We start from the raw sequence: 22,993 nt of genomic DNA, 5'->3' as shown, positions 1-22,993 counted from the left end.
CCTTAATAGCCCTAATGGCTCTACCTCTCCCGACAGACATCAGCCCCCTCCAGCCCATTTACATACTTGGCCTCTCTGGCATCCTGTGGTAATGAGCTGCGTGATTTCATGCCCTCATTCTGTACCCAAAGCAGGTCTAAAATAGCACCGCTCCTGATGATTCAGTGACTGCTCAACAAAGAAATCGGTTGGGTCCTCCGTCCCCCCGCGGCTTTCCTTCTCCAGCAAGATCTGGAAAGGTGAAATCCAGCGATGAGTCAAAACCCGCCAGCGCCCAACCCCCGGCTGCACGGCTCCGCGTCCAGGTCCCTTGCTCCTGCTCTTGGACATCTGTCAAGAATTTCACCCATCGCTAAACTTTTCTTGTTTCCTCCTTGCGAATATGAGAAGAAAAAAAAAAAAAAGGGAAAGTTGTGGAAAAATGAGAGTGGGGAAGCGAGGTCTTCCTGCCTCTCCGGCCCTTGTGAGCTGGTGCCACCCCAGCAGAGCTGTGAGAAGAGTGGGAAGGCCTCTCACAGCCCGTGGTCTCAGAGGGCATGAAGACCTGGGCTGCCTAAATTTGGCGCTGGAGCGCAGAGCTGTGGTAGCTCGAAGATATTTTGAGGACAAAACTCAATAGCAGCCTTTGACCAAGATGCGCTGAGATGCTCCCTCCGCTGTCGGTGCGAGCCCCTGGCTTTGAGCTCGGGTGTCCAAGAACAGTCAGCCCCGAGGGATGGTGCTTATTTCTAACATCCGTGGTTTTATGCTGAAACTGCAGAGCTCCAATGCAAGAACGCAGACAGAGACGTCCCAGGGGCCGGCCGGGGCTTTAACCACAAATCACAAATGCTTTTGGGAGGCGGCGTGGGGGAAAGTGCTGGGTCTGGGCGGTCAGACGGAGGAGGTTTGCCTGCAGGCTTCCCCCCGGGGCTGTGGTAGCCTGAGCCAGGACCGGTCCGAGCGGTGGCACCCGCCCGGCTGGACTGCTGGCCCCCCGCAGCTGCATCCGAACCCATGCTCGGGGGCAAAGGGCGCTGCTGGCTTCCCTGGCTGGGCCTCGCGTGGGTAAAGCCGCAGCCACGCCGCTGCTGGCACGCGGGGAGCAGGTCCGTGCCCCTGTGGGATGCTCAGCCCCACTAAGGGACAGACAAGGATCCGGGATTGCCACAGCCTGTGACTGAGCTCTTCTTGTCCCCATCTCCCTGCATGGACTTGCGACGAGGGCTAGCCGGGCTCTTGTTGCTGTTACAGGGGCAGTTTTGCAAAAAAAAACAACAACAAAAAAAACTTTGTTATGAGACCGGAATGTTGCAGCTGAGCTGTCTGAGGCTCTGCAGAGTTTCATGGCATCGTGGCAGGGTCCTGCACGGCTCTTCCAGTCCCGAGCCTTGCACTGGCCAGGGAGAGCAGCCCCGGGCCTCCCAGGAGCAGCCATCTGAGCAAGCAGCTCCACGACCCGATGAGCCTTCAGTTCAACAAAAACAGTAAAAAAAAGAATTGTTCCAAAAGAGGGCCTCAGAAAACGGCTTTTCCTTGTGAACCCCCATCCTCTGCTCCCTGCCAGCCCTGGCTGTGGCTGTCCGTGTGCCCATGCCTCAGTTTCCCTATCAGGACAACCACGATGCTCCCAGTCCCTGGGGACAGCTGGAAGGGGAACGCACGCACGCACGTGTGCGTGTGTTGCGATGCGCACCAGCGTGACGGGGCGTTTCTCTGCAGCAGACCAGAACCAGGACCTGGAAATCGCTGTGAACTGCCAGAACAGGCTGAGTGCACGTCCTTAGAACTTATCGCAGAAACCAAGCGGGGTCGGCGTAACAGAAAACTTGCAGAGCTTGGCCAGGCTTCCACTGCTCCGTCCCCTCCGGGGCAGCAGGTCCCAAAGCCCTCCTGGCCATCCTGAGGGCTGCTGCTAGTGCTGGCGCAGGGCAGGGAGAGCCGTGCATGCTCAGGGAGCACCTGGAAAAGCAGCCACTCGGGTGTGTTTGAGCCATTTCCTGGCAGACTGAGTTAATCTCTGCTTGCTCCAGCTCCGCTGCGCCTGCCTGAGCCCCGTTCCCAGCTCCGTTGCCCCTTCTGTGGCCCCCCGAACGGGCTCGCCCAGCCGCACCCGGAGTGGGACCCTCGGGGACCCCTGGGGCAGGGCTGGCTGCTGCTTTCTCTGTCGGAAAGCGACGTGAACGCCCCGGCGCTGCGTAAATAAACCAGCCCAGCACGCTTCCCCGCCAGGAGGCTCGGCCGTCCCCGCTGGCCGTGGCAGGATGTCCTTGTTTTCTGCCCGCAGGTCTGCGAGCGGGCAGGAAGCTGGTTTCCTCTCCTTGCATCTCCGCTCGGATCCTTCCTCCCCGGGACGTTGTAGCAGCAGCAGAGCAAAACAAACAGCCCAAGAGCGGAGCCGGAGCAGCCTCCCCAGCTACCGGGGGCTGGCTGGGGACACCTGGGGGGGGGGCGGTTTGGCTGGGGGCTGCAGGACGCCCACCCCGGGCCCACCGCTGGCAGGGAGGGGGCTGATGGTGGAGGCCGAAGCCACTGCAGGGAAGCCGCACCCAAACGCGGCGTCAGTCCCCATTTATCACCTCACACACCGACGTCTCCCCTTCCCTGTCACCTCCTCGGGGACACCCTCCAGCCTGATTTAGTGCCACTGTGGCAGATGCTCGAGGGACGGACCACGTGCAGTGTCACCCACTGTCTGTGGACCTCCTGCTCCATGTCACCCCCTCCCACGTCCCACCAATGTGCAGCACCCCGTTACCCTGTGCGCCCTCTCGTCCCCAGGTGCAGGGCACCCTTGTCCCTCCGCCCCCTCTCCCGTGTCCCCTCTGATCTAGCCGGCTGCAGGTGACGTTCCTTGCCTGTGCGGCACGGCGGCTGCAGGCTTTTATCTCAGGCAATATTTAGCACTCTCGGTGTGGGGGGACGGTCGGGGTGGCTTTTTTTGTGGCTGTTTCCAGCCCAGCCTTATCAGGGCCGAGGAAAGTGCCGTGTAGATTTTCCGCGGCCGGGATTTGCTTTGGCCAGAGGCCAGCTCCGCTGGCAGCACCGGAGGGACTGGCCCCAGTGGCCGGCACTTTCCTGACACTGCACGGCCCTAAATGTACCCCAGCAGTCGGGGGGAGCGGGGTGCTTCCCGGGCCAGGGCTTCCCAGGCACTCAGGTCAGGCTGTGCATGCAGGATCTGCCGCCTGAGCTGCTTTGAAAAGTTGTGCCGGTCGCTTAAACTCAGCACTCCTTAAAAATTGATTTTTAAATGTTTATTTTGTTTATTTGTTTTTGCTTCTGGAGCCTCTAGGTTGTACCTCCATATCTGTCTGCTCTGTCTCCTGGCTTTCCTGCTGACCTCCCCGTGGCAGCTCCTTGTCTGCAGCCTGGGGACAGCGGCCGTGCTTGCCCCCACCCCGTGGCAGCCGGTTCCCCGTCTCGGCAGGGCCGGCAGCAGGTGGGTGCTGCCACGAAGGAGTGGGAGCCCCAGGGTGCTCGGAGCAGCAGCACCCACACGGGGAGGGACAAGCTGTCGGCTTGCTGCCCTCCTGTCTCGCTTGTGCGTGGCTTGTGTCTCGCTCGCGTGGCTCGTGCATGTGGCGAGCAAGAAGGGAAGACGCTGCCCTGCGGGGGGACACTGGTGTCCCCACCTCAGCCCTGGCAGGTGACGTGGGCTCAGCCGTACCCGCATGTTTCCCTTCACCCTGCAGAGCAGGATCCGGATGGGTGTGCACCGCGGGGACAAAACAGCCCCCAAATGCTGCTTCTTCTCGGCTCTCTGGCCTTTAGCACCCAGGAAAGCGTCCTGAGGACAAAGGGAACATCCTTCCCAGCGGATGCCCTTCTGCTCCACCGCCGCCACCGACAAAGACATCTCTCAGTCTGCGCTGGGAATTATTTCCAGCCCTTTCCAGCTCCCCATCACCCCTGTCCCAGCCCCACTTCCCTGCTGCAACCCCCCCGCACGCCGTGGCCTTAGAGGAGCCCTCGGGCTCGCAGCACCCGCCTTGCTTTTGACATTTCCAGCGGCGCTCACACACAGAGCGCCCTTCTCCGCCCCGCGCCCCGCCGCTGGCGGGTCCCCGGCTGCCGGGCATCTGGCGAGGGCCGGGGCAGCGAGCGGGACCTTCCCTGCGGGACCACATAGCTCTGCCATTGACGGCAGCAGAAAGCCTTTCTGTGCGGCCGCCTGAAGCGGTGCATCTGTTCCCGGCGCACAATCGGGCCATTGAGTCCGCAGCGGCGGAGCGGAGCCAACAATATGAGGCTTCCCACTGCTTCCCCTCCGTGGGCCGTGCTGGGGCCCGCGTCCTCCTCCCGGCAGCACCTCAGCCACTTGCTTTCTGCTCTCTGACCTCGGCTGCGAAATCCCCACCTTCCCACCCATCTGCCGGACAGAAGCAGGTCCCCCATCACCATCGCCACCATCTCCGGGAGTCTCCCGTTGGACAAACAGGAAAAATGGGTGACACCGGGAGGAATGCAGGTGGCTGGGATGCTGCTCCTGGGAATCAGCCCCAGTGCTGGCACCCAGCTGCTTTTTTTTTTTTTTTTTTTTTTTTGCCAACATGTGCAGAGGCACCGGCAGCAGCCAAGCCACCACAGCTTTTCCTGCAGGTGATTCTTGGTGGGGTTGGGACCTCCTGAGCAGTGCAGGGACGGGACAGCCCCGCAGGAACGAGGGGACAGCTGGGTGTGCAGGACCCACGTCCCTCCTCCCTTGTGGAGCAGGACGGGAGGGACAGCGTGGCTTGGTCCTACAGCACCAGGGTGCTGCCCTGGCCCTCCCTGTGCTGCTCTGGGTGGCTCGGACCCATCTGCTGGGATGTCTTAACCCCAAACCCTGTGGGGTGCGGACAGGGAGGCTCAGGCACACCAAGCTGTCCTCAGCCAGCACCCATGGGTGCTGTGGGAGGAGCTGCCCTCCAGATGCAGCTTCCCCACCAGTGCTGCCCCCCAGGAGTGCAGACACCTGACACGAGGGACGTTTGATTACTTGCTAGTGCCCTGCCAGCCGGCCGGGCTGTGGGGGGCTCTGGGCGCGGGCACACGGCTGGGAGCGGGTGGGCATCCACGAGCCGGAGGAGCCCAAAGCTGAGAAACGGTCCCCAAAATCGATGTCACTTCGAGGCTCCAGGAGCCTCACAGGGCACGGGCACGGCCCCAGGGCCGTAGGTCCCACCCTGTCACCTCCACCTCGCTGGAGGGGAGCAGAGGTGGGAGCAGGAGGCATCAGGGAAGGGGACGTGGCAGCGGAGCCGGGCTCGGGGCCGGGGCAGGAGGCGTTGGTCTCACTGGATGGTGGGGAAAGAAAAAAAAAGGGGAAGGGGAGGTTTGAGAGCAGGGTCCCGCAGGGCTTGGGCTGCAAGGGTGTTGCTGGGGTCGGGGGCTTTGCGAGGAGCTGGCCAGGGTGGGACACATCGGGCCGGGCTGGTGAGCGTGGGCTGGGGGGTGCTGGGGCTGTGGGGTGCCAGGGCTGTGGGGTACCGGGGCTGCGGGGTGCTGGGGCTGGGGGGTGCTGGGGCTGGGGGGTGCCGGGGCTGTGGGGTGCTGGGGCTGGGGGGTGCTGGGGCTGGGGGGTGCTGGGGCTGGGGGGTGCTGGGGCTGGGGGGTGCTGGGGCTGCGGGGTGCTGGGACTGTGGGGTGCTGGGGCTGCGGGGTGCTGGGGCTGAGGGGTGCCAGGGCTGGGGGGTGCTGGGGCTGCGGGGTGCTGGGACCGGGGGGGTGCTGGGGCTGGGGTGTACCAGGGCTGTGGGGTGCTGGGGCTGGGGGGTGCCGGGGCTGTGGGGTGCTGGGGCTGCAGGGTGCCAGGGCTGCAGGGTGCCAGGGCTGTGGGGTGCTGGGGCTGTGGGGTACCAGGGCTGCAGGGTGCCAGGGCTGCAGGGTGCCAGGGCTGTGGGGTGCTGGGGCTGCAGGGTGCCTGTGACCCTGCACCCGCTGCTCCGGGGATGCAGCCGCGAAACTGCGTTAAAGGTCGGACGGGGTGCTTAGGGACGCGGTTTCGTGGGTGATATCGGTGGCAGGGGGGCGGCTGGACCGGGTGACCTCGGAGGCCTTTTCCAGCCTTTTCATTTCCACGAACCTGCGGCTCCGGCCCCGCGGGGCTCTGGGCAGGGCCGGGAGCGGCCGGGAGGGGGCAGCGCCGGGCCGGGGAGCGGCTGCGGGGAGCGGGGCGGGCGCTGGGGGGGGCGCGGGGGGGGGGGGCGTGGGGTGGGTGCTGGGGGGGGGTGCGTGGGGGGGGTGCTGGGGGTGCATACATGGGGTGGGTGGGTGCTGGGGTGGGTGCTGGGGTGGGTGGGTGCTGGGGTGGGTGCTGGGGTGGGTGCATGGGGTGGGTGGGTGCATGGGGTGGGTGCTGGGGGTGCGTGGGGGGTGCTGGGGGTGCATACATGGGGTGGGTGGGCGCTGGGGTGGGTGCTGGGGTGGGTGAGTGCATGGGGTGGGTGCTGGGGGTGCGGGGGGGGTGCTGAGGGTGCATACATAGGGTGGGTGGGTGCATGGGGTGGGTGCTGAGGGTACATACATGGGGTGGGTGGGTGCTGGGGTGGGTGCATGGGGTGGGTGGGTGCATGGGGTGGGTGCTGGGGGTGCGTGGGGGGTGCTGGGGGTGCATACATGGGGTGGGTGGGTGCATGGGGTGGGTGCTGGGGTGGGTGCATGGGGTGGGTGGGTGCATGGGAGGGGTGCATGGGGTACATACATGGGGTGGGTGGGTGCTGGGGTGGGTGCATGGGGTGGGTGGGTGCATGGGGTGGGTGCTGGGGGTGCGTGGGGGGGTGCTGGGGGTGCATACATGGGGTGGGTGGGTGCTGGGGTGGGTGCATGGGGGGGTGCTGGGGGTGGGTGGGTGCATGCATGGGGCGGGTGCTGGGTATCCGTGTATGGGGTGGGTGCGTGGGGTGGGTGCTGGAAGGGAGTGCAAGGGGTGAGCGCTGGGGATGGTTTCGGGGGGTGCCTGGAATGGGTGTTGAGGGTGGGTGAGAGGGTTGGGTGCTGGAAGGGAGTGCCTGGGGTGCGGGCATGGAGTGGGTGCTGCAGGTGGGTGCATGAGATGGATGTTGGGTGTGCAGGTATGGGGTGGATATGGGAAGGGAGTGCAAGGGGTGAGTGCTGGGGATGTGTTCGGGGAGTATCGGGAGTGGGTGCTGGAGGTGGTGAAGGGGTGGGTGTGCAGGATGGGAGCCTGGGACGGGTGCTGGGAGTGGGTGAGAGGGTTGGGAGCTGGAAGTGAGAGCCTGAAGCTGGGGTATACATGGGGTGGGAGCTGGGGGTGGGGTGGGTGCAGGAGGTGGGTGAGTACGGTGTGTCCGGGTGGGGTGGGTGCTGCAGCTGGGTCCAGGGGTGCCTTGGATGGGTGCTGGAAGTGCATGGGGAGTTGAGAGTGGGTGTCTGGGGTGGGTGAGTGGGTTTGGGTGAAGGAAGTGGGGTGCACAGGGTGGGTGTTTGGGGTGGGTGGGCTGAGGGATGGCGGGGATGGGGTGGGTGAGTGGGGAGGGGGGTGCGGGATGGGTGCCTGAAGCAGGTGCTAGTGATGGGTATTGAGGTGGGTGCCCGGGGTGGGGGCAGGGGTGTGTTCAGTGGGTGGGGTGGGTGCCGGGGGGGCTGTGGGAGGCAGTCAGGCCCCGCTGGGAGGTGAGGGCAGGACCTCTTCACGGGTTGTGGGACAGTGACAGGAGGGACAAGGGGCCACGCAGCCTGGGCTGGTGCAAAGAAGCTTTGTCCCCCACCCTGACCTAGGCATCCCCTCAATGGCTGCTCCCAGCTGCCTGTCCACAGCAGGGGGGCAACGTGGAGAGGTGGAGGCAAGGGAGAGGGCGAGCAGAAGGTCCCAAATTGCATCTCCCAGCCCTGCTGCACTGCTCGGCGCTGCACGCTTCGCCCTGCACACACAGGGCAAGCCAACACCTCTGATACCTGTGCAGGCGCAGAGCCTCCCTTGGCAGAGCCATCGTCCTGCATGGGCCCTGAAGATGCTCAGCTACCTCCCGCCAACTACAACACTAAAACAGCATCTCCGGCAGATGGATGGCGTCTTTATATATCCAGTGCTCACTTTCTGGGGGGGGCTGCCGCCATGCCAGTTTGCTTCCCCCAGATGGTGCCTGAAGCAGTGGAGGGGATGGCTGGGGATAGGGCTGCGTGACGGCCCTTCGGGAAAGCAAACCAGAGCAGACCGAGCTCTGCCGCAGCGCGTGGGGCTTCTCGGCCATCAATCATTTACTGCCGTTAATTTTTAATGTGCAAAAATCTCTCTAAGTAAGGAGCCCGGCGTGGAGCGAGGCTGATGATTAATTCAGGCAGTGACGCGCCAGGGGCTGCAGCTTGCACTGCGCGGGGTCCCGCTGCTGGGGACCGGCCACGGAGCAAACGGGGCGGCTGGGAGGGGACAGAGCTGCCGTGGCCGGTGTCACACATCGCTGTCACAGCCCCAGCTGGGTCACAGATAAGCGGTGCTGCGGTGGCACTTTGTGGTGTCCGCCCCGGCACTGGCTGCAGTGGGAGCTGCTCAGAGCGGGGTCACCCTCAGCCCTTCCTCCCACTCAAACCTCCCGTGGGGTTTTGGAGAGGGTGAGCCAAATCGAGAGGCCGGTAGTGGGTATGAGTTACCCAGGGAATAACCTATAAACAGCACCGGGATGGGGAAAAAAGCACTGGATGTTTTTTTGTTCCGGCGAATGGCCCAGCTGTGCTGCTCACAGCCCAGAGCTGCGCAGTGCAAGGGCAGGGCTGAAACTGGCTACGAGGAGCTGTGCCAGCAGGGGGGCACGCGTGCCCCTGCTAAAACAGCTGCCATTTCGGAAGTAGATGGAGAAGGTGTTAATGAAAACCCTGGGACTGTTGAGCCTCTAGTCCCAGGGTTTTAAAATTTAAAATTTTAAGTATTTGAGGAGCTCTGTTTACCATTCTTGCCTTCTAGTTAAAAGGCAGTTGGGGGTGTGCTATTTTGGGAGGGACGTGGGATCTACCCCCAGTGACCCCTAACAGATGCTGTCAGTGTTGGCCGGCACAGCAATGTGCGATTTCTCTGGTTCAGCTGAGTGCTCCAAGGCACCGTTCTGCTGCCTGCAGCCACCCCTGCCCACGCGCCTCTTGTCTTACTCTGGGAGTAAGAACTGAGTCCCTACAACCACGGCACGGGGCCAGCCGGCCCTGCGCGGGACTTTGCAGAAGAACAGGACATGCAATGAAAGCTTTTTTAGGAAATACGTGAGTCAAAAGCACCAAACGGCTGCTTGAGCTGTGAGGTCTTTGTGACTTGAACGTCACTTATCTTCTGGTCACAAAACCTCTCTCCGTATCTTCGTCACCGTGACTCACTCTGGACGGACGGAGCGGCTGCGTGCAGTTACAGGTACCTCGCCTCTGAGCTGCACCTTGATGCAAAACTCTAAAGGGAGCTTTTTTTTCTGGTGGGCAAAGCTTCTGACAAGTGGCCCATGGTCAGGCTGGAGGGGAGCGGTGCGGGGGGGCAGCAGGAAGCCTCGCCGTGCTGCACGAGCGTGACAAAATCAAGCAGATTTGCAAGTCCCCAAATTCCAGACACGCCACAGGAAGGAGCGATAATGGAAGGACTCTGCTTTCGGGAAGGCGAGCTTAAATAATTAAGAGGAATAGCGAGGTGGAAACGAATGCACAGAAGGTTTGGGGCTCCCTGGAAGGGAGCAGAGATGGAAGGAATGGCTTTGCTACAATATTCATAAAGCTCGAAAGGCAACGGTACAAGTGCCTGCAAGAAGGGTTACTGCGTGAGCTTCTCTCCTCTGGCACTGCTGGGGCCCAGGGTGCTCCCAGGACGCAGAGGGGGCTTGGGGGCAGCCGCATGCCTCGTGGCTCTTTGCTGACAATGCCACGTCCAGGAGGACGCTGCAGCCCAGCCCCAGCCCACTGGGGGCTCGTGCCACCCCCAGCCCCTTGTCCTGCACCACAGATTTTAGCAACCCCTCTTCCCTGGCCAGGGATGAGGAGCTGGGAAAGTACTGGGGGGTACTGGGAATGGTATTGGGCATTGATCCTGTACTGGGGCTGGTACTGGGGATTAGCATTTGGCCTTGGTCCTGGTACTGGGTAAGTGGTATTGGTACTGGCCCTGGGTATGGGACATGGACACTGGTGCTGGGTATGAGTTATGGGTGCTGGATACTGGGGATGGGCACTGGTACTGGGTATGGGGTATTCACACTGGCACTGGGCGTGGGATACGCATACTGGGCATTGATAGCGTTACGTGGATTTGGTACTGGGGATTGGTACTAAGTATGGGTAGCGGTACTGGGAATCAGCTTTGGGTGCAGGTCCTGGTACTGGGCACGGGGTGTTGGTACTGGGTTCTGGTCCGGCTCCTGGTGACTCACACTGCTCTCAGTGCTGGGTACTGGTGCTGGGCACTGGTACAGGAGCCTGGGCCTTGGGGTTAGTGCAGGTTTGGCGCTGGGCAGAGCACGATCGATGTGTGTTTGCATGGAGAGGGATGGCCCCGGCCACAGACCCAGCCACACGTGTCCCTGTCCCCTCCCACCGTTGGGACTCGCTCCCTGAGGCCCCAGCAGTGCTCTTGCCTGCTCTGTTGGAGACCCGGAGACCCTCCAGCTAAAAGCCCCAAACCTCTCCCCTTTCCCAGCCCATCAAAGAGGTCGCACGTGAGCCTGGTGCCAGCGGCTGCACCAGGACAAGGAGCAGCAGCCGCTCTGCAGGGCCAGAACACCCCAGCTGAGCCTGAGATAATAACTGATAACGAGCGAATTATCCAGCTGTCCTGTGGAACAGCAGCCTCCTGCCCTGCCTGCTGACCCCACAGCAGCCTGCAGCCAGCCCAGTTTGCTGGGGCTGTACCCAGCCCTGCTTTTTTCCTTGAGCTTGCAAAACCTCGGCAACATCCCCTGCTCCGCCGGAGCCAGGCGTTGCTGCACCAGGTGGGAGCGCAGCCCCCCGCACGACTTCTCACCCAGGGCCTGGTTCCCGAATGGTCCATTAATATATCGGGCTGTTTGCCACCTCCGCTGTATCCCAGGTGTCCTGCTTTAGGCTGCTTGTCCCAAAGAAGTGGGGAAGAGGGCCCCCCGGCCGTGCCCCTGTTTGCCCCCCTTTCCTGCCGCCTGCCAGAGATGGGTCTCTCTCAGAACCGAAAGAATTGGTCCACAAACAGCGCTGCAAGGAAGGTGAAAGGTGCTGGAGCCAGAGGGAGGGGGGCTGCCCCCTGGAAGGTCCCAGGCAGCTCAGGCTGCTCTGAGCACAGCCCCTTGCTGCCACCCCAGCTATGTGCAGTTTTGCCCTGACTTTCATCGCCCTCAGCCAAGCCAAGAACTTCCCGCATGGGTCCCTGCTGTGCCATGGGCAGCGTTGCCAAAACTCCCCAAGCTGCCGCTTCCCTTGCTCAGAAACAGGGCTGGCAGCTTGAACAAGCTGCAGACAGCTGATCTCTCTTGCATTTCTTCTCTCCGTATGTTCCCCGTTTTCAGGGGGCTTGGTTGGCCCAGGACAGCACGAAGCAGAGCCACGAACATCTGGAAGGCAGAACCCAATGGGCCTGGGCTTTTTTGGCTGCTAGGGCAATGGCGACCCCAAGATTTGGCCCCCGAGGTGTTTCTGTTCCCAGCGCTGGCTCAGCAGCAATGCCCCAAGCACGCCGTGGCAGGCCCCGGTCTCACGGCGCGTTCACGCATGTGCTTGCTCTTAAATGAGCAACTGCTGCTCTCCAAAGCCTGTGCGTGGCATTAACTGTGCTGCGCTGAGCCCTTTATGCTCGATAAACACCTTTGGGAAATGTGTGCTTTCCAAATGCCTGCTTGTCTGGAGCTGTGTTTTTTCAGAGGAAAAAAACAAGCAAGCTACTGCCTTTTCTTTCCAGTAGGCAGGGGAAGGTTTTTGCCTGGTTTGATGTGCCTGCAGACATTTATTGCTGCGTTAATGTGAAGTCTGGCATGCCTCATCATGGCTGCTGGCACAGAAAATCCCCCCCTGCCCTGGGGCTGCGTGCTTGAGCTCCGCTCTCGGGACTCTGCTCTGCACCAGCCCCACATCTTGCTCGGTCACCGCCACCTGGCACCATGCAAGAGACCTGCCAAATCCTTTGGTTGCGGCCGTGGCTATGAAATCCCACGGAGCTCCTGCAGAAGGAGCACGGCAGAGCCCTGCGGACGGCTGGCGGTGATGGGGATGAGGAACGGCAGCCGCAGACACGCTGCAGACACCAGCGTCGCAGTGCAGGGCTCGGCGAGCCCCCGAGCCTCGGGTAAATGCTGTGGGGAGGGGACCCGAGGCTGACCTGTGGCCCTGCAGAGACCCAGGCTGGTGGCAAGGGAGGGGGCGCCCCTGCCATGGCCTCAGGACCCCCAAATCTGCCCCTTTCCCAGCCTGCAGCCCCTGACGCTTGCCATGCACCGCAGGCACGTCCCGTGGGGTCCAGCTCCATCAAGCCCTCTAGCCGCAAGCTGTCACGGGAAGAGACATTTTGCTGTCCCTCCCCAAGCCAGGCTTTGCTTTGCCCATGCTGGCGGGTGGGTGCCAGCAGCGGGAGCCTCCCTTGTGCTGCAGGGAGCAGCGGCGTGGGGCAAGGACACGCGAGCAGGACCAAGCTACTGCGGTCTCTTGGGGTTTCTCTGGGACCAGCAGCAGACCCAAGGCTGGGATGTGAGCCACGCTGCCTGGCCAGGCTCGCTGAACCCCGAGGAGCAGCCTTCAGCCTTGCAGCCCCGCCGTGCCCAAACCCAGCGGGCTGCTGAGCACCAGAGAAGCTCTGCGCTGTGGCTCATAACCCACCTGCTTGCTGAGCTCTGTCGCCATGGAGATGGCTACTAATGAGGCTGGGCTGTTAACGAGGTTCCTGGTCATTTGCTTGCCCTCCTCTTGCTGTGGCTCATCACAGCCATCAGCAGGCTCGGGACTGCCCCAGCTTTCCCCATGTCCCCAAACCCCCGGGGACAGGAGCCCCTGGTGGCCCTTGGCACCTAGCAGGGTGAGGACAGACTGAGTTTGCACAAGCTGGGACCGTCTTCAACCTCTCTGCCTTCAGCGATGGAGCTGGTGGGTGGCACGGATGGCACAAGGACCGATGTCACAACAGGGGAGTGAAGATGTCCCGGGGGGCCCAGCATCCCTCATCCCGGGGGTGCCAAGCGTGGAGGGTAGCTGCGAAGCATCCTGTGTGCACTGCCAGCCCCCAGGAGGACACAGCACCCGCAAATGTCCCTCCATCCCGACCAGAAGGGCAGCTTTTCCTCTCGGGGCCACTGGTCCCGAAGCTGGGCTCATGAAGCTGCCCCCCGCCGCCCGCTCACACCACGCTGCCTCTGCCTGCACCGCGGGTTGGCACCGTGATGCTGCAGCAATGGAAACCAAGCAACATGCGGAGCCCCAAACATCGCTGGGAACAGCCTAAAAGTCCTTGGTAATTCAGCAAGGAAATTGTGTCAGGCTATTTATAGGAGCTCCTCGCAGCCGAGGCATTGTACTCGCTCCTCAGCCTGGGGAAGAGCCTGCTGCTGGGGGGGAGCAGCCGTGAAGCTCCTGGTGGGCCACCCGTGCTGCAGCGGGGACGAAGGCTGAGCCCTGTGGTTTGGCAAAAGGCACCGCTCACAGCTGAACCCAGGGCATTTGAAGGGGCGTCAGGGCTTTCACCAAAAACTGTGTTGCCCTCGGATGGTAAAAGCCCCCCCCCCCCCCCCGCACTGCTCTGGCCCCAGCCCCAGCTTTGTGCTCGGAGCGCGGCAGGAGCTGGGCAGCGAGCCCCTGGGGCTGGGAGGTTTTGGTGTGTGCCCCCTGCCACCACCTCGGGGAGGGCAGGTCCCCACTGGCCCCCGGGGAGCAGGGCAATGTTGGTGGCGATGCCACCGTGCCCAGGAGCACGCCCGAGCAGGGGGTTCCCAGATGCTGGAGTGGGGGCTGGCCGGGGGTCTCAGCAGCGAGGGGAGACGAGAATGGGGTTGCAAAAGCTGCTTAAGGGATTTGAATTCTTAATCCCCATTAGAAATTGATGTCCAAATCCCTGGAGTGGTGGAAAATCCCGCCCCAGAAGTTCATTTTTTTCTTAAAACCAGAAAGAAACACAAGCTGCAAGCGTGCGGGGCTGGCAGCCCGTGAGCTGGGCAGAGGCAGCCTAATTTCCTCTCCACGCTGGGACATTTCTCTTCCGAGCTGGCTGTTGTAAAGCCTGGGGACACAGGACCTCACCCCACTGACTGCTCTTCCCTCTCTGAGCCGGCCGTCAGTGGCTCCTCAGCATCCTACTCCCAGATATTTGGGAAAATATTTCCCACTTCTGTGACGCAAGAGCATGGTTTGGGAAGCAGCCGAGCAGGCACCCTTTGTGAAGCTGTGTGGGTTGTTTTGCTTTGAAAGTAACTCCCATCTGACTTAGCAAAGGGCTAAGCTAATTTTACACATGACTTGCTTTCACACCTTTAAGAAGGGGCAGTTCCTTTCTCGATGAGCAGAGCATATGGCAGTTAAATCGATAATTTGCTGAATGAGTGAGAACACGCAGCACTAAAACGTGAGCATTGGAAAAGAGCTGCAGAAGTAAATTGATTTTTTTTTTTCTCCCTGTGCAGATATGGGCAAATATACCCAGTTACATGTGTGTCTGTGGACTGCAAATATTGAATGTGGTTGTTCCCTTACACCGAGACTCGCCGACAAGGATCACAGGGAAAAAGCCACGGCACAAGCTGCTGTCCCAGCCCGCGTGGGGCCGTGGGTCTCTGCCGGAGCATCCCCGGCCCTTGGCGGTGCAGGGGGTCGGTGCTGCCTCCGTGCGTGGCTGGTGATCGTCACCAACATCCTTGCCGCGAGGGAGCCAGGCGCTGTCAGTTCGCGTGACGTTTTAATTCAGGTTAATGAAAGGGCTGGGGCAGGAACAAACAAGCAGACAGTCTCCCCAAAGCAGGCAATGCGAGAGCCGAACCCAAGCTGACAACCGCCTGCGGGTGACGGCCGGTGTTTGGGTGCTGCAGTTGGAAATGCTGCGGCTGCGTGGGGCACCAAGACAACCCGCACCCCTCCGAGACCCTGTGCACCCACACACCGACCCGGCACCTCCCCGAGACCTTGTGCCTGCTCGCCTGGCGGCAGGAGGTTGGGGGTTTGGGTTCGGGGTTTTAACGAGGCACGATGTGGGTGCACTCGGACAGGGTGCAGGGCATCTCTGCTGTGGGCAGACCCCACGGGGGCACCTCCAACGTGCCGGGCTCCCAGCACCTGCCTCGACACTGCCGGCTTGTGCCAACAAGCTGCTTTCATGCCTGCTCCAAATGCGGGACAAGCCCTGAGGCGGGCGGGATCCGGCACCTGGACAGGGGGATTCGGACCGTGGCTGGGGGGGGTCTGGTTGCTGACCACCCGCGCTGGGATGGAGGGGGATGCTCGGGGCCATGCACCACCCCTGGGGGCTCTGTGCACGGACTGTGAATTATTTCTCATTTTTGCTGTAAAACTGCGCTTCCGAGGGACGCGTTCATGAAATATAAATGTGAGAGCTTGGAGAGGAACAGAGGGTCTGCGCACGCAGCCTTTCCTATCGCAGCTGTGGTTAATAATGTATGGCCTCCCTAACGAGGGCTGTGGTCTGAGAGCACTGAGCACCCCGGGTGCTGGCAGGGCTCCCCCCAGCACCCTGTCCCCAGTGCTTCACCCGCACTGACAGGCAAGGCCCCTACCACCGCTGGGCAGGATCTGTCCAAGGCTCGGCACCGTCACGGGGTGCTGGGCCTGGTCCCCGGCAAGGATGGGTGGGGGTGGGTGGGGGTGGGTGGGGGTGGGTGGGGGTGGGTGGGGGTGGGTGGGGGTGGGTGGGGGTGGGTGGGGGTGGGTGCCAACTGGTGGGGATGAGTTAGCAACGGGTATGTGATGGGTGGGGACTGGTGGCAATGGGTTGGTGTTGGGTGGTGATGGGTGGGTGACGAGTGGCATTGGCACCATAAAACTTCCCAGATATGGGGCAGAAAGGGTGAGAAGGGTGATGGCCTGCTGGGGGGTGGGTACATCTGCATGAAAACTTCTTTTCTCAACCATCGCCGGGTGAAAGCCTCACTTTCTGTAACACCCACATCTTCTTGCAGGGAAGATGACCCAGAAGAGTTCATTTTGGGTTAGCTGACACTGAGTCTGTGTCCAGGAGCTGCTGGGCCAAGGTTCAGGGGGGAAGGGACCAGCTTGTGCCCACGTGGAGGTCAATGCTGAGCTGTGCCAGGGCCAGAGCAGTGACGGGACAGGGCTGTGATAGGAGCATGACTCCTGAAGCAACAGCATGCAGGCACCATGGGCATGGCTGGCACATGATGCCTTCTGTTCAAAACGATGATGTTGCAAGGCAAGGCTTTAAAGTCCTGTTGGGAAACACGGGTAGCTGGGGCTGTGGGTGGTGGGGAGAGGAACAACCTTCATCCAGTGATGCTTGAAAGCAAAGGAGCCCCCAGCCCAGCCTGGGCAGGCAGAGCTCAGCGGGGGAGGTCGCTCCTGGAGCCAAGGTGGATCCAGCCCTTGCTGGAGGACGGGGACAGAGAGAGGCTGAGAAGGTCTCGCAGAGGAGACTCAAGCTGGGTAGGATGCCCCAAAAGGCAGGGTGTGGAGCTGTGGGGTACAGATGGGTGTCGGTGCACAGCTGGGTGGTGGTGCACAGGTTGGTGTTGGTACACAGCTGGCTGTCCGTGCACAGCCAGGTGGTGGTGCACAGGTTGGTGTTGGTGCACGGGTTGGTGTCAGTGCACAGCCCGGTGATGGTGCACAGCTGGGTGTCAGTGCAGAGCCGGGTGTTGGTGCACAGGTTGGTGTTGGTGCACGGGTTGGTGTCAGTGCACAGCCCGGTGATGGTGCACAGCCCACCGCATCCTTTGCTACCCCGCCTGGCAGGAGGTGACGCTGATGCTGCCCTCGTCACCGCCCCCAGGGACGGTGCCTGGGTGGGTGTCCCCAGGCAGAGGCTGGCCCTGGGGCCGGCAGCGGGGCCAGGTGAGGTTCCCAGTCCCCACCTGCTGGGCCCGGGCTGAGCCTCCCCCTCCTGGCTCCTGCTCTGCTTTCAGCTCAGCTCGAAAACAACCCCTTTGTTTTCTTTAGTTCCTTTCCTAATTTAGACAGCCCCAAGGCCCCGCGGGCAGATAAAGGCAAGTTTATTCCTTCCCCCTGTTTATGGCTCTGCTGGAACACGCTGCTCCTGCAAATATTACATCAAGGGGACGAGGAGAAGGCTTGGCTTCGCCAGCACGGCCTCCCTCTCACCCAGATCCGCGCATCGCCGCTCACCGCCCCGACCCCAGCGAGGGACCCGGCCGGGCTCCCGCTGCGCTCGGCTTGGTGGCAGCGGCTCTCCGCCTGCCAGCCCCTGTGCCACTGGTGCCCTCGGCTCCTTGTGCCCCGCGTGGGACACACGTCCCTGCCGCTTCCTCGGCCACGCGGGCAGCGCTCGGTTCCATCCCTGCCTGAGAGCAGCCCCTGGGGGGGTGTGTGGGGGGTGTCCCAGCAGAGCCCCCAGTGCCAGCTGTGGGCATGGGGGTGTCCCCGCCACCGCGCCGGCAGCGTGCTGCCGCCCAGGCTGTTGCAACGAGCCACGAGGCTGGGAGCTGTGTTTGCTTTGCTGGAACAACGTGTCACCGCCGGCCAAGCCTCGGTTGCATCATCCCGACGGGGACGGGAGAGCGGTGCCCAGCCTCCGTCCACGAGGCCGGGAGATGGGGTGCAGGAGCCTCCCCCCCCCCCCCACACCCTGGCCATAAAGCCCTGCAGGAGATTGCGTCGGGGGTTTCAGCACTTCCCAGGGCAGCGGGGTGATGAGCCGCCACCCCTGGGCTGCCCCAGTCTGGGCTTGAAATCACTGGCAGCAAAGTGAGCCCCAAAAGCCCCTCAGCGGGACGGGCAGCTGGATGGACAGACAGACAGACATGTCCAGCGGGACGGGGGCGATGGGGACCGCTTCCTCCCTCCTTCCTGAGAGGTGGAGGCAGCGATGAAAACCTGTGGTGACCAGCACCTGGGCACACACCCAGCTGCTCGCCAGCAGGATTTGCCTCGAATGCAATTTTTTTTTTACTAAAAACCTGTCTTTTTACAGAGCTCCTGACCCCAGGCCAGCCTCAGCACCGCCTCCTGCACGAGGATGGATCCCTGGGAGCACAGGTGCTGGGGTGACTTTGGGGATCTCCATCAGCAACGTGGGCCACCCTAGCGTGAGAGGACATCACGTTCCCCCGAAATCAGCCTGGAGGCTGGGAGCAAGCTCGTCCCAGAGGGTCAGGGACACCCCGAGAGGTGCTGGACCCTGAGGGAGAGGTGGTGTGAGGACAGCAAAGGAAATCAGAGATACGGGCGGGAAATAACAAACGTGAGTCAGAAGAGAAGCACGCACACAAGGGCAGCTTGGGGAAGCTAATCTGCAAGAAGATAACGCTGCCGGGGTGGGGGAGATCAGACATGAGCTCGTCGGAAGGGAGAACCAAGGCTTTCAAAACCCCAGCGCCCATCATGGGGCTGTGCATCATGCCTGGCTGCGTCACCCGTGGGTGCTGGGGGCAGCGTGGGCTGGAGCCGTGCTCGGCACCCGGCCTTGGATGCTGTGGACAGCACGTGCGTGTCGGGGCACGCCAGCAGCCTCCGAAGGTTTCCAAAGCCCCTGAAATCCCACCCCGGGTGCTGATCCCCCTGCAGACAGGGCTAGCCCCCGCACAGCCAGCCTGCTTTTAGTCTGGTGGAGATTAAGCTCCCTGGGGGCCTAATGGCAATTCTTTTGGCACGCGTTCAGCAAGCCTTAATCCATCTTATCTCCTCTCTGAAAGGATGAACTCGGTGCCTCTCCAAGCGCTCAATGGGGAGCAGAAGCGGCGGGAGCCCTGGCGATGCGCAAGCTCCCTGGGGATGCCCTACATACGGCAAGGAGGCGGCAGGGCAGAGGCCAGAGCAATTTGGCAGCCTGGGAGGAGGCAGGGGATCAGGCCCGGACGGCAGGGAGGCTGACACGGGCTGCCCCGCGCAGCAGCGCCTTTCTCCCCGGTGCTGGTGTCACTGGGAGTCTCGGCTGGATTACTGGGAGCACTGGTTTCCTTGGGATGTGCCTGGGTGTGAGCCAGGGGTGGCTTCTGGACGGGGCATGAATTGGCCCTGCGGTGGCACATCGCCGCTCCCTCCACGCAAGGGCTCCCATGCCAGCACCGGCGCCATCCCGTCCGCCGGGCTCCCTTGGTCCCCGGGGATGTCCCCGTTCCCCACGGTGCCGGGACTCCTGAGAGCACCCCGGCACTGCGGCATGTGGGGCCGTGCTCCCACTGCTGCTCTCACACTCGGGCACGCAAACCCCGAACCTGCCTTGCTGCAAACCTGTCCTGACACCACTAATAATAACCGCGTTAATTGCGCAGCTCTGCCTGATTCGTTTGGTCAGCTCCGTGGCTCGCTGTCACAGGCACGCCAACGAGGGCTGGCGTTTGCCTCCCTGGCCGCCGTCTGGAGCACGGAGCCGTGTCTGATACCCAAGGGCACCGCGGCTCAGCCCAGCGCCGACGCACGGCCCCAGGACTCGCGGCGCAGACGCCCTCCAAGTGCACCGAGCACCTCCAGCGCCAGCCCCCGAAGGGGACAGGCTGGGGCGCAGCCAGACAGCCTGTCCCAAACCCCCCATCGCCGTGGGATCTGCCCTTCCCGAGCCCCTGCCCCGTGAAAGCAGAGAGGACAGCGAAACCATTTGCACAGCTTGGATTTCTCCGCTTTTCCCGGTCAAAGCTCTGCTGGCAGTGGGCGTTTGGGGACTTCGTTTCGGTGACAGATGCCCCAGGGGCTCGCTGGCTCCTGCCCCAGCACCAGACCAGCGTGCTGGGTCCCCAGGGCTATGCGTGCCTTCACAGGGAGGTTTCCTTCCCGCAGTCGGGTTCATGGCTGTGGCGAAATGGCTGGGGACAGTGGCAGGAGGCGGCAGTGGCGCTTTACGCCCCTTGCACTCGTGACGCTGCGAGGTGGGACTGAACCCACCAGCCCTGCTCCAGCCTCCCGTGGTTTTGCACCATTTGCAGAGGGAGTCCCCGCTGGTGATCGTGTCGTGGGCTGCGGTCAGCCCCGTCCCCAGCCCTAGACGCTTACAAAATCCCAGCACGGACCGTGCCCTCCTAACCGTGGGATTCGAATGAAGGAAAACAGCCCCGGGCAGGAGGGGTGGTGGTGGCTGCAGCTTTCCAGCATGCTCGAGTAACTTGTTTGTGCTCTTCGGCTGTGGGAGCTGTGGTGGGCTGGTCTCACCTGCACCATGAAGCATCACCAAAAGCTGCTGGGGCTGCGGTTTGGGTGCAGCGAGGCTGCCGGCGCCGAGGGAGCCGAGGCACGCGCGGGGCAGGCGAGCCGCTGCGGTCCCCAGTGTGGGCGGCAAGGCTTTTGGTTTCCAGTTTGCTTGTTGAAACCAGAAAAAAATAACCACACTGGGGAGAAGGAAAAAAAAAAAAAAAGAGCTATTTTGGTGGGAAGGAAATATTTTTGCTGAAATATTTCACTCTTGCAATTAGCCACACGCCCTTTCCCTTGGCTGTGGGTGGTGGGAGATGCTGCTGGCCGTCTCTCCTTGCACCTCTTGCTCTCACACCTCCCACGGCTGTGGGTAGAAGGCTCAGGGCCCCCGGGAGCCCTGGCACTGGTGGGCGAGCAGCCAGCAGGGCCCTCATGGCCCCCCTGAGCTGTGTGGGGACAGCCCGGCGGTGGCAGTGGGGGGGAAAAGGGTGACAAAAATAGGGGAAGATCCCACGGCTGCAGCATCCCCGGGCGTGCATCCCTGCCCCTGGGATGCATCACAGCGAAGGTGGTGACGATCCCTCCGTGGCCGCAGCCAGCCAGCACCCATGGGTGTTGCCTCTGCTGCCGGATTTCCTGCCGGAGAGCTCTGGCTGGGCCATGGCTCAGCACCGCTGCCCGCCGTCCTTGCTCCCGGCCTTGGGCCTGTTTGCTTCGCATCAAGCTGTGTCCTCACCCCGCCGCCCGTGAGTCAGCGTCTCGGGGCGGCCAAAAAAGCCCTGCAAAGCCCCGCGGGTGCTGCTGGGGTGAAAGCCCAGCCAGCGAAGCCGTCCCGCTGCCTGGCCCCCAGCCCCCCTGCCTCCCCAGCGCGGTGTCACGGCAGCTCCCCGGGGATGCGTGAGCCGGGGCACGGCCACCAGCCCTGCCACGGGCTGGAGTCGGAGCCCTGAGAGACCCTCCCCGGGGGTCTCAGAGGCCTTGGCTGGGAAATGCAGCAGCACTTGCAAGCGGCACTCACTCACTCCTCGCCTCCCAGAGCTCCTTTTCCCTCTGGAAGAGGAAATGAGCTAATTGAATGGATGAATTGAGCAAGGATTAATTGAGAAGCAGAAAACAAAGCTGTATATTTGCAAGTGAGACGTGAAGTACGGCAGGACCTGCCCACCACTCTCTGCTGCAGGCGCGCAGAGTTCCTGACCCCGGCTCGTCCCACTCCGGCCCCAGCCACTGGATGCCCTCGTGTCCATTCACGCCCTGCTGCGTTGCATCACCAGTTGAACGCGGGTGCATGCCGTCTCCAAAGCAACTTGCAGCTAAAAATGGGTAGAAAGTTTGATCTGAGCCCTTGCCAAGATTAATTTTTAATTGCTTCTAATTTCACTCTGCTGGGCTTGGCGAGCCCAGCCCGGCAGAAAGGTCGGGTGGCAGGTGCGGGGCTGGGTTACCCACGGGCAATGCTCCGGCCGGACGGCACACCGGCGGTCTGCAGCCCCATGAGGGCTTGGACTCGTCAGCTCTGGCAGGAGACAGGACCAGTGCCCTGCAGTTGTCTGCCTGTCCCCACTACGGTTGTGTGGGTTCCCGGTTCGGCCCCTGCTCCCCATGGCTCTCAGTGGCCCTGGGACCCCCTCTCCATGCCTCCAGCTGATGCAATTCGGCATCTTGATGGAGCCCCTGAAGCCAGGGACTTGCAGTTTTTCAGCTGTTGCTTTAGCGCATTCAAATGACCCACGTGGTGTTAGAAATTGCCATTAAATCCTAAATACCTCCTGGCGTTCCTGGGTCCATTCCTGCCTCCCCCTTCCCATCCCATGGCTGGGCATCAGGGGAGCGTTTCTGGCATGGAGACATGCAGGGAAGCCCAAATTCTCTGCTTACGTGCCCTGGGAGGCATCTCCTCTGCCCAGCATCTCCCTGCCCTGCTGAGCAGGGATTAGGAACCTGCATTCCCAGGGCAGCTCGCGGCTGCCGTCGGAGAGAGTGCAAATTGCCTGGTCCTGGCTCAGCGCCCCGGCACCTTCCACAAAATCCCCCGAATGCGCCACGCTTGCGCTGACAAAGCAAACATTTATTCAAATGACAAAGGTCACCCCTTCCTTTTTTTGACAGCTATTTTTGTCTATTTTGCTAAAGTCCAAGGGTAAAGGAACTGCAGAGGCAGGCATGGCATGCTAAGGATGAGGCTCCAACCCTCACGTCAGTGTGTTGGAGAGATTCAGGAAAGAGAAAATGAGCCTAAGCAGCCATCCCGGGCAGGAGCTGGGAGGAAGGGCTCATCCGACCTGCTTTTCCCAGAGCAGGGAGGCCAGGGCAGCCCCATGAGAGCCCGATGGCCTCATCCCCACGCACCACGTGCCATCAGCAGGGACCTGCCCCTTCCATACCCAAGTACCCCTCGGCCAGCCTCCGGCACCGACATCCCCCCCAGAGCAACCCAACGAGCTCCAAGAGGACGTTTGTGAATATTTGCAGGATGCATTCGTTCACTCAGGGGGTGCGCAAACGGGCAGCTGGGCTCCCTGCGAGGTGCTGGCTGTGCGGCTGGCTTTCACCAGCACCCCGAGGCTGTGGGAACGGTCACAGCCCAGCGTCCCCGCCTGCACAGAGCAGCCGTGAGCATCTCAGCAGCGCCCAGAAAGCGGCACCGTGGTGGCACTGGGTCACAGCCAGCACCTGAAGATCCTCCTGGGAAGGACCTCCCGGGTCTGGACCTGCTGCTGGGACCTGTTCAGTGCAGGGGTGTCCGCTGGGCATGGCGCAGTGCTGGGGGGGGGGGGGGGGGACACATGGTGGGAAGGCAATGCCAGCCCCCTTTGGAGCCGGGAGGTGCTGGCAGCAG

At 62.3% G+C, this 22,993-nt stretch overlaps 1 protein-coding gene and 1 long non-coding RNA gene across 2 annotated transcripts; both read left to right on the top strand.

Annotated features, from left to right (window-relative positions):
• The first annotated feature begins 41 nt into the window (after positions 1-41).
• On the top strand, positions 42-8,914 carry LOC308182169. The gene is made up of 3 exons (XR_013941706.1): positions 42-5,180; positions 7,702-7,789; positions 7,887-8,914. It is a non-coding gene; the product is annotated as an uncharacterized lncRNA (long non-coding RNA).
• Positions 8,915-16,763: 7,849 nt separating this feature from the next.
• LOC308181900 (uncharacterized protein) lies at positions 16,764-18,716 on the top strand (the record flags this gene model as incomplete). The annotated part of the gene is made up of 3 exons (XM_080565695.1): positions 16,764-16,856; positions 16,919-17,775; positions 18,002-18,716. The coding sequence occupies 3 exons, from the start codon at positions 16,764-16,766 to the stop codon at positions 18,210-18,212; spliced, it is 1,161 nt and encodes a 386-aa protein (XP_080421821.1). The 3' UTR covers positions 18,213-18,716.
• Positions 18,717-22,993: the final 4,277 nt, after the last annotated feature.

The sequence above is a fragment of the Anser brachyrhynchus genome (genome assembly GCF_964034855.1).
Source record: "Anser brachyrhynchus genome assembly, chromosome: 23".
Classification (NCBI taxonomy): domain Eukaryota; kingdom Metazoa; phylum Chordata; class Aves; order Anseriformes; family Anatidae; genus Anser; species Anser brachyrhynchus.
Note: the sequence above shows the minus strand (reverse complement) of the source record. Positions and strands in the feature narration are given on the sequence as shown.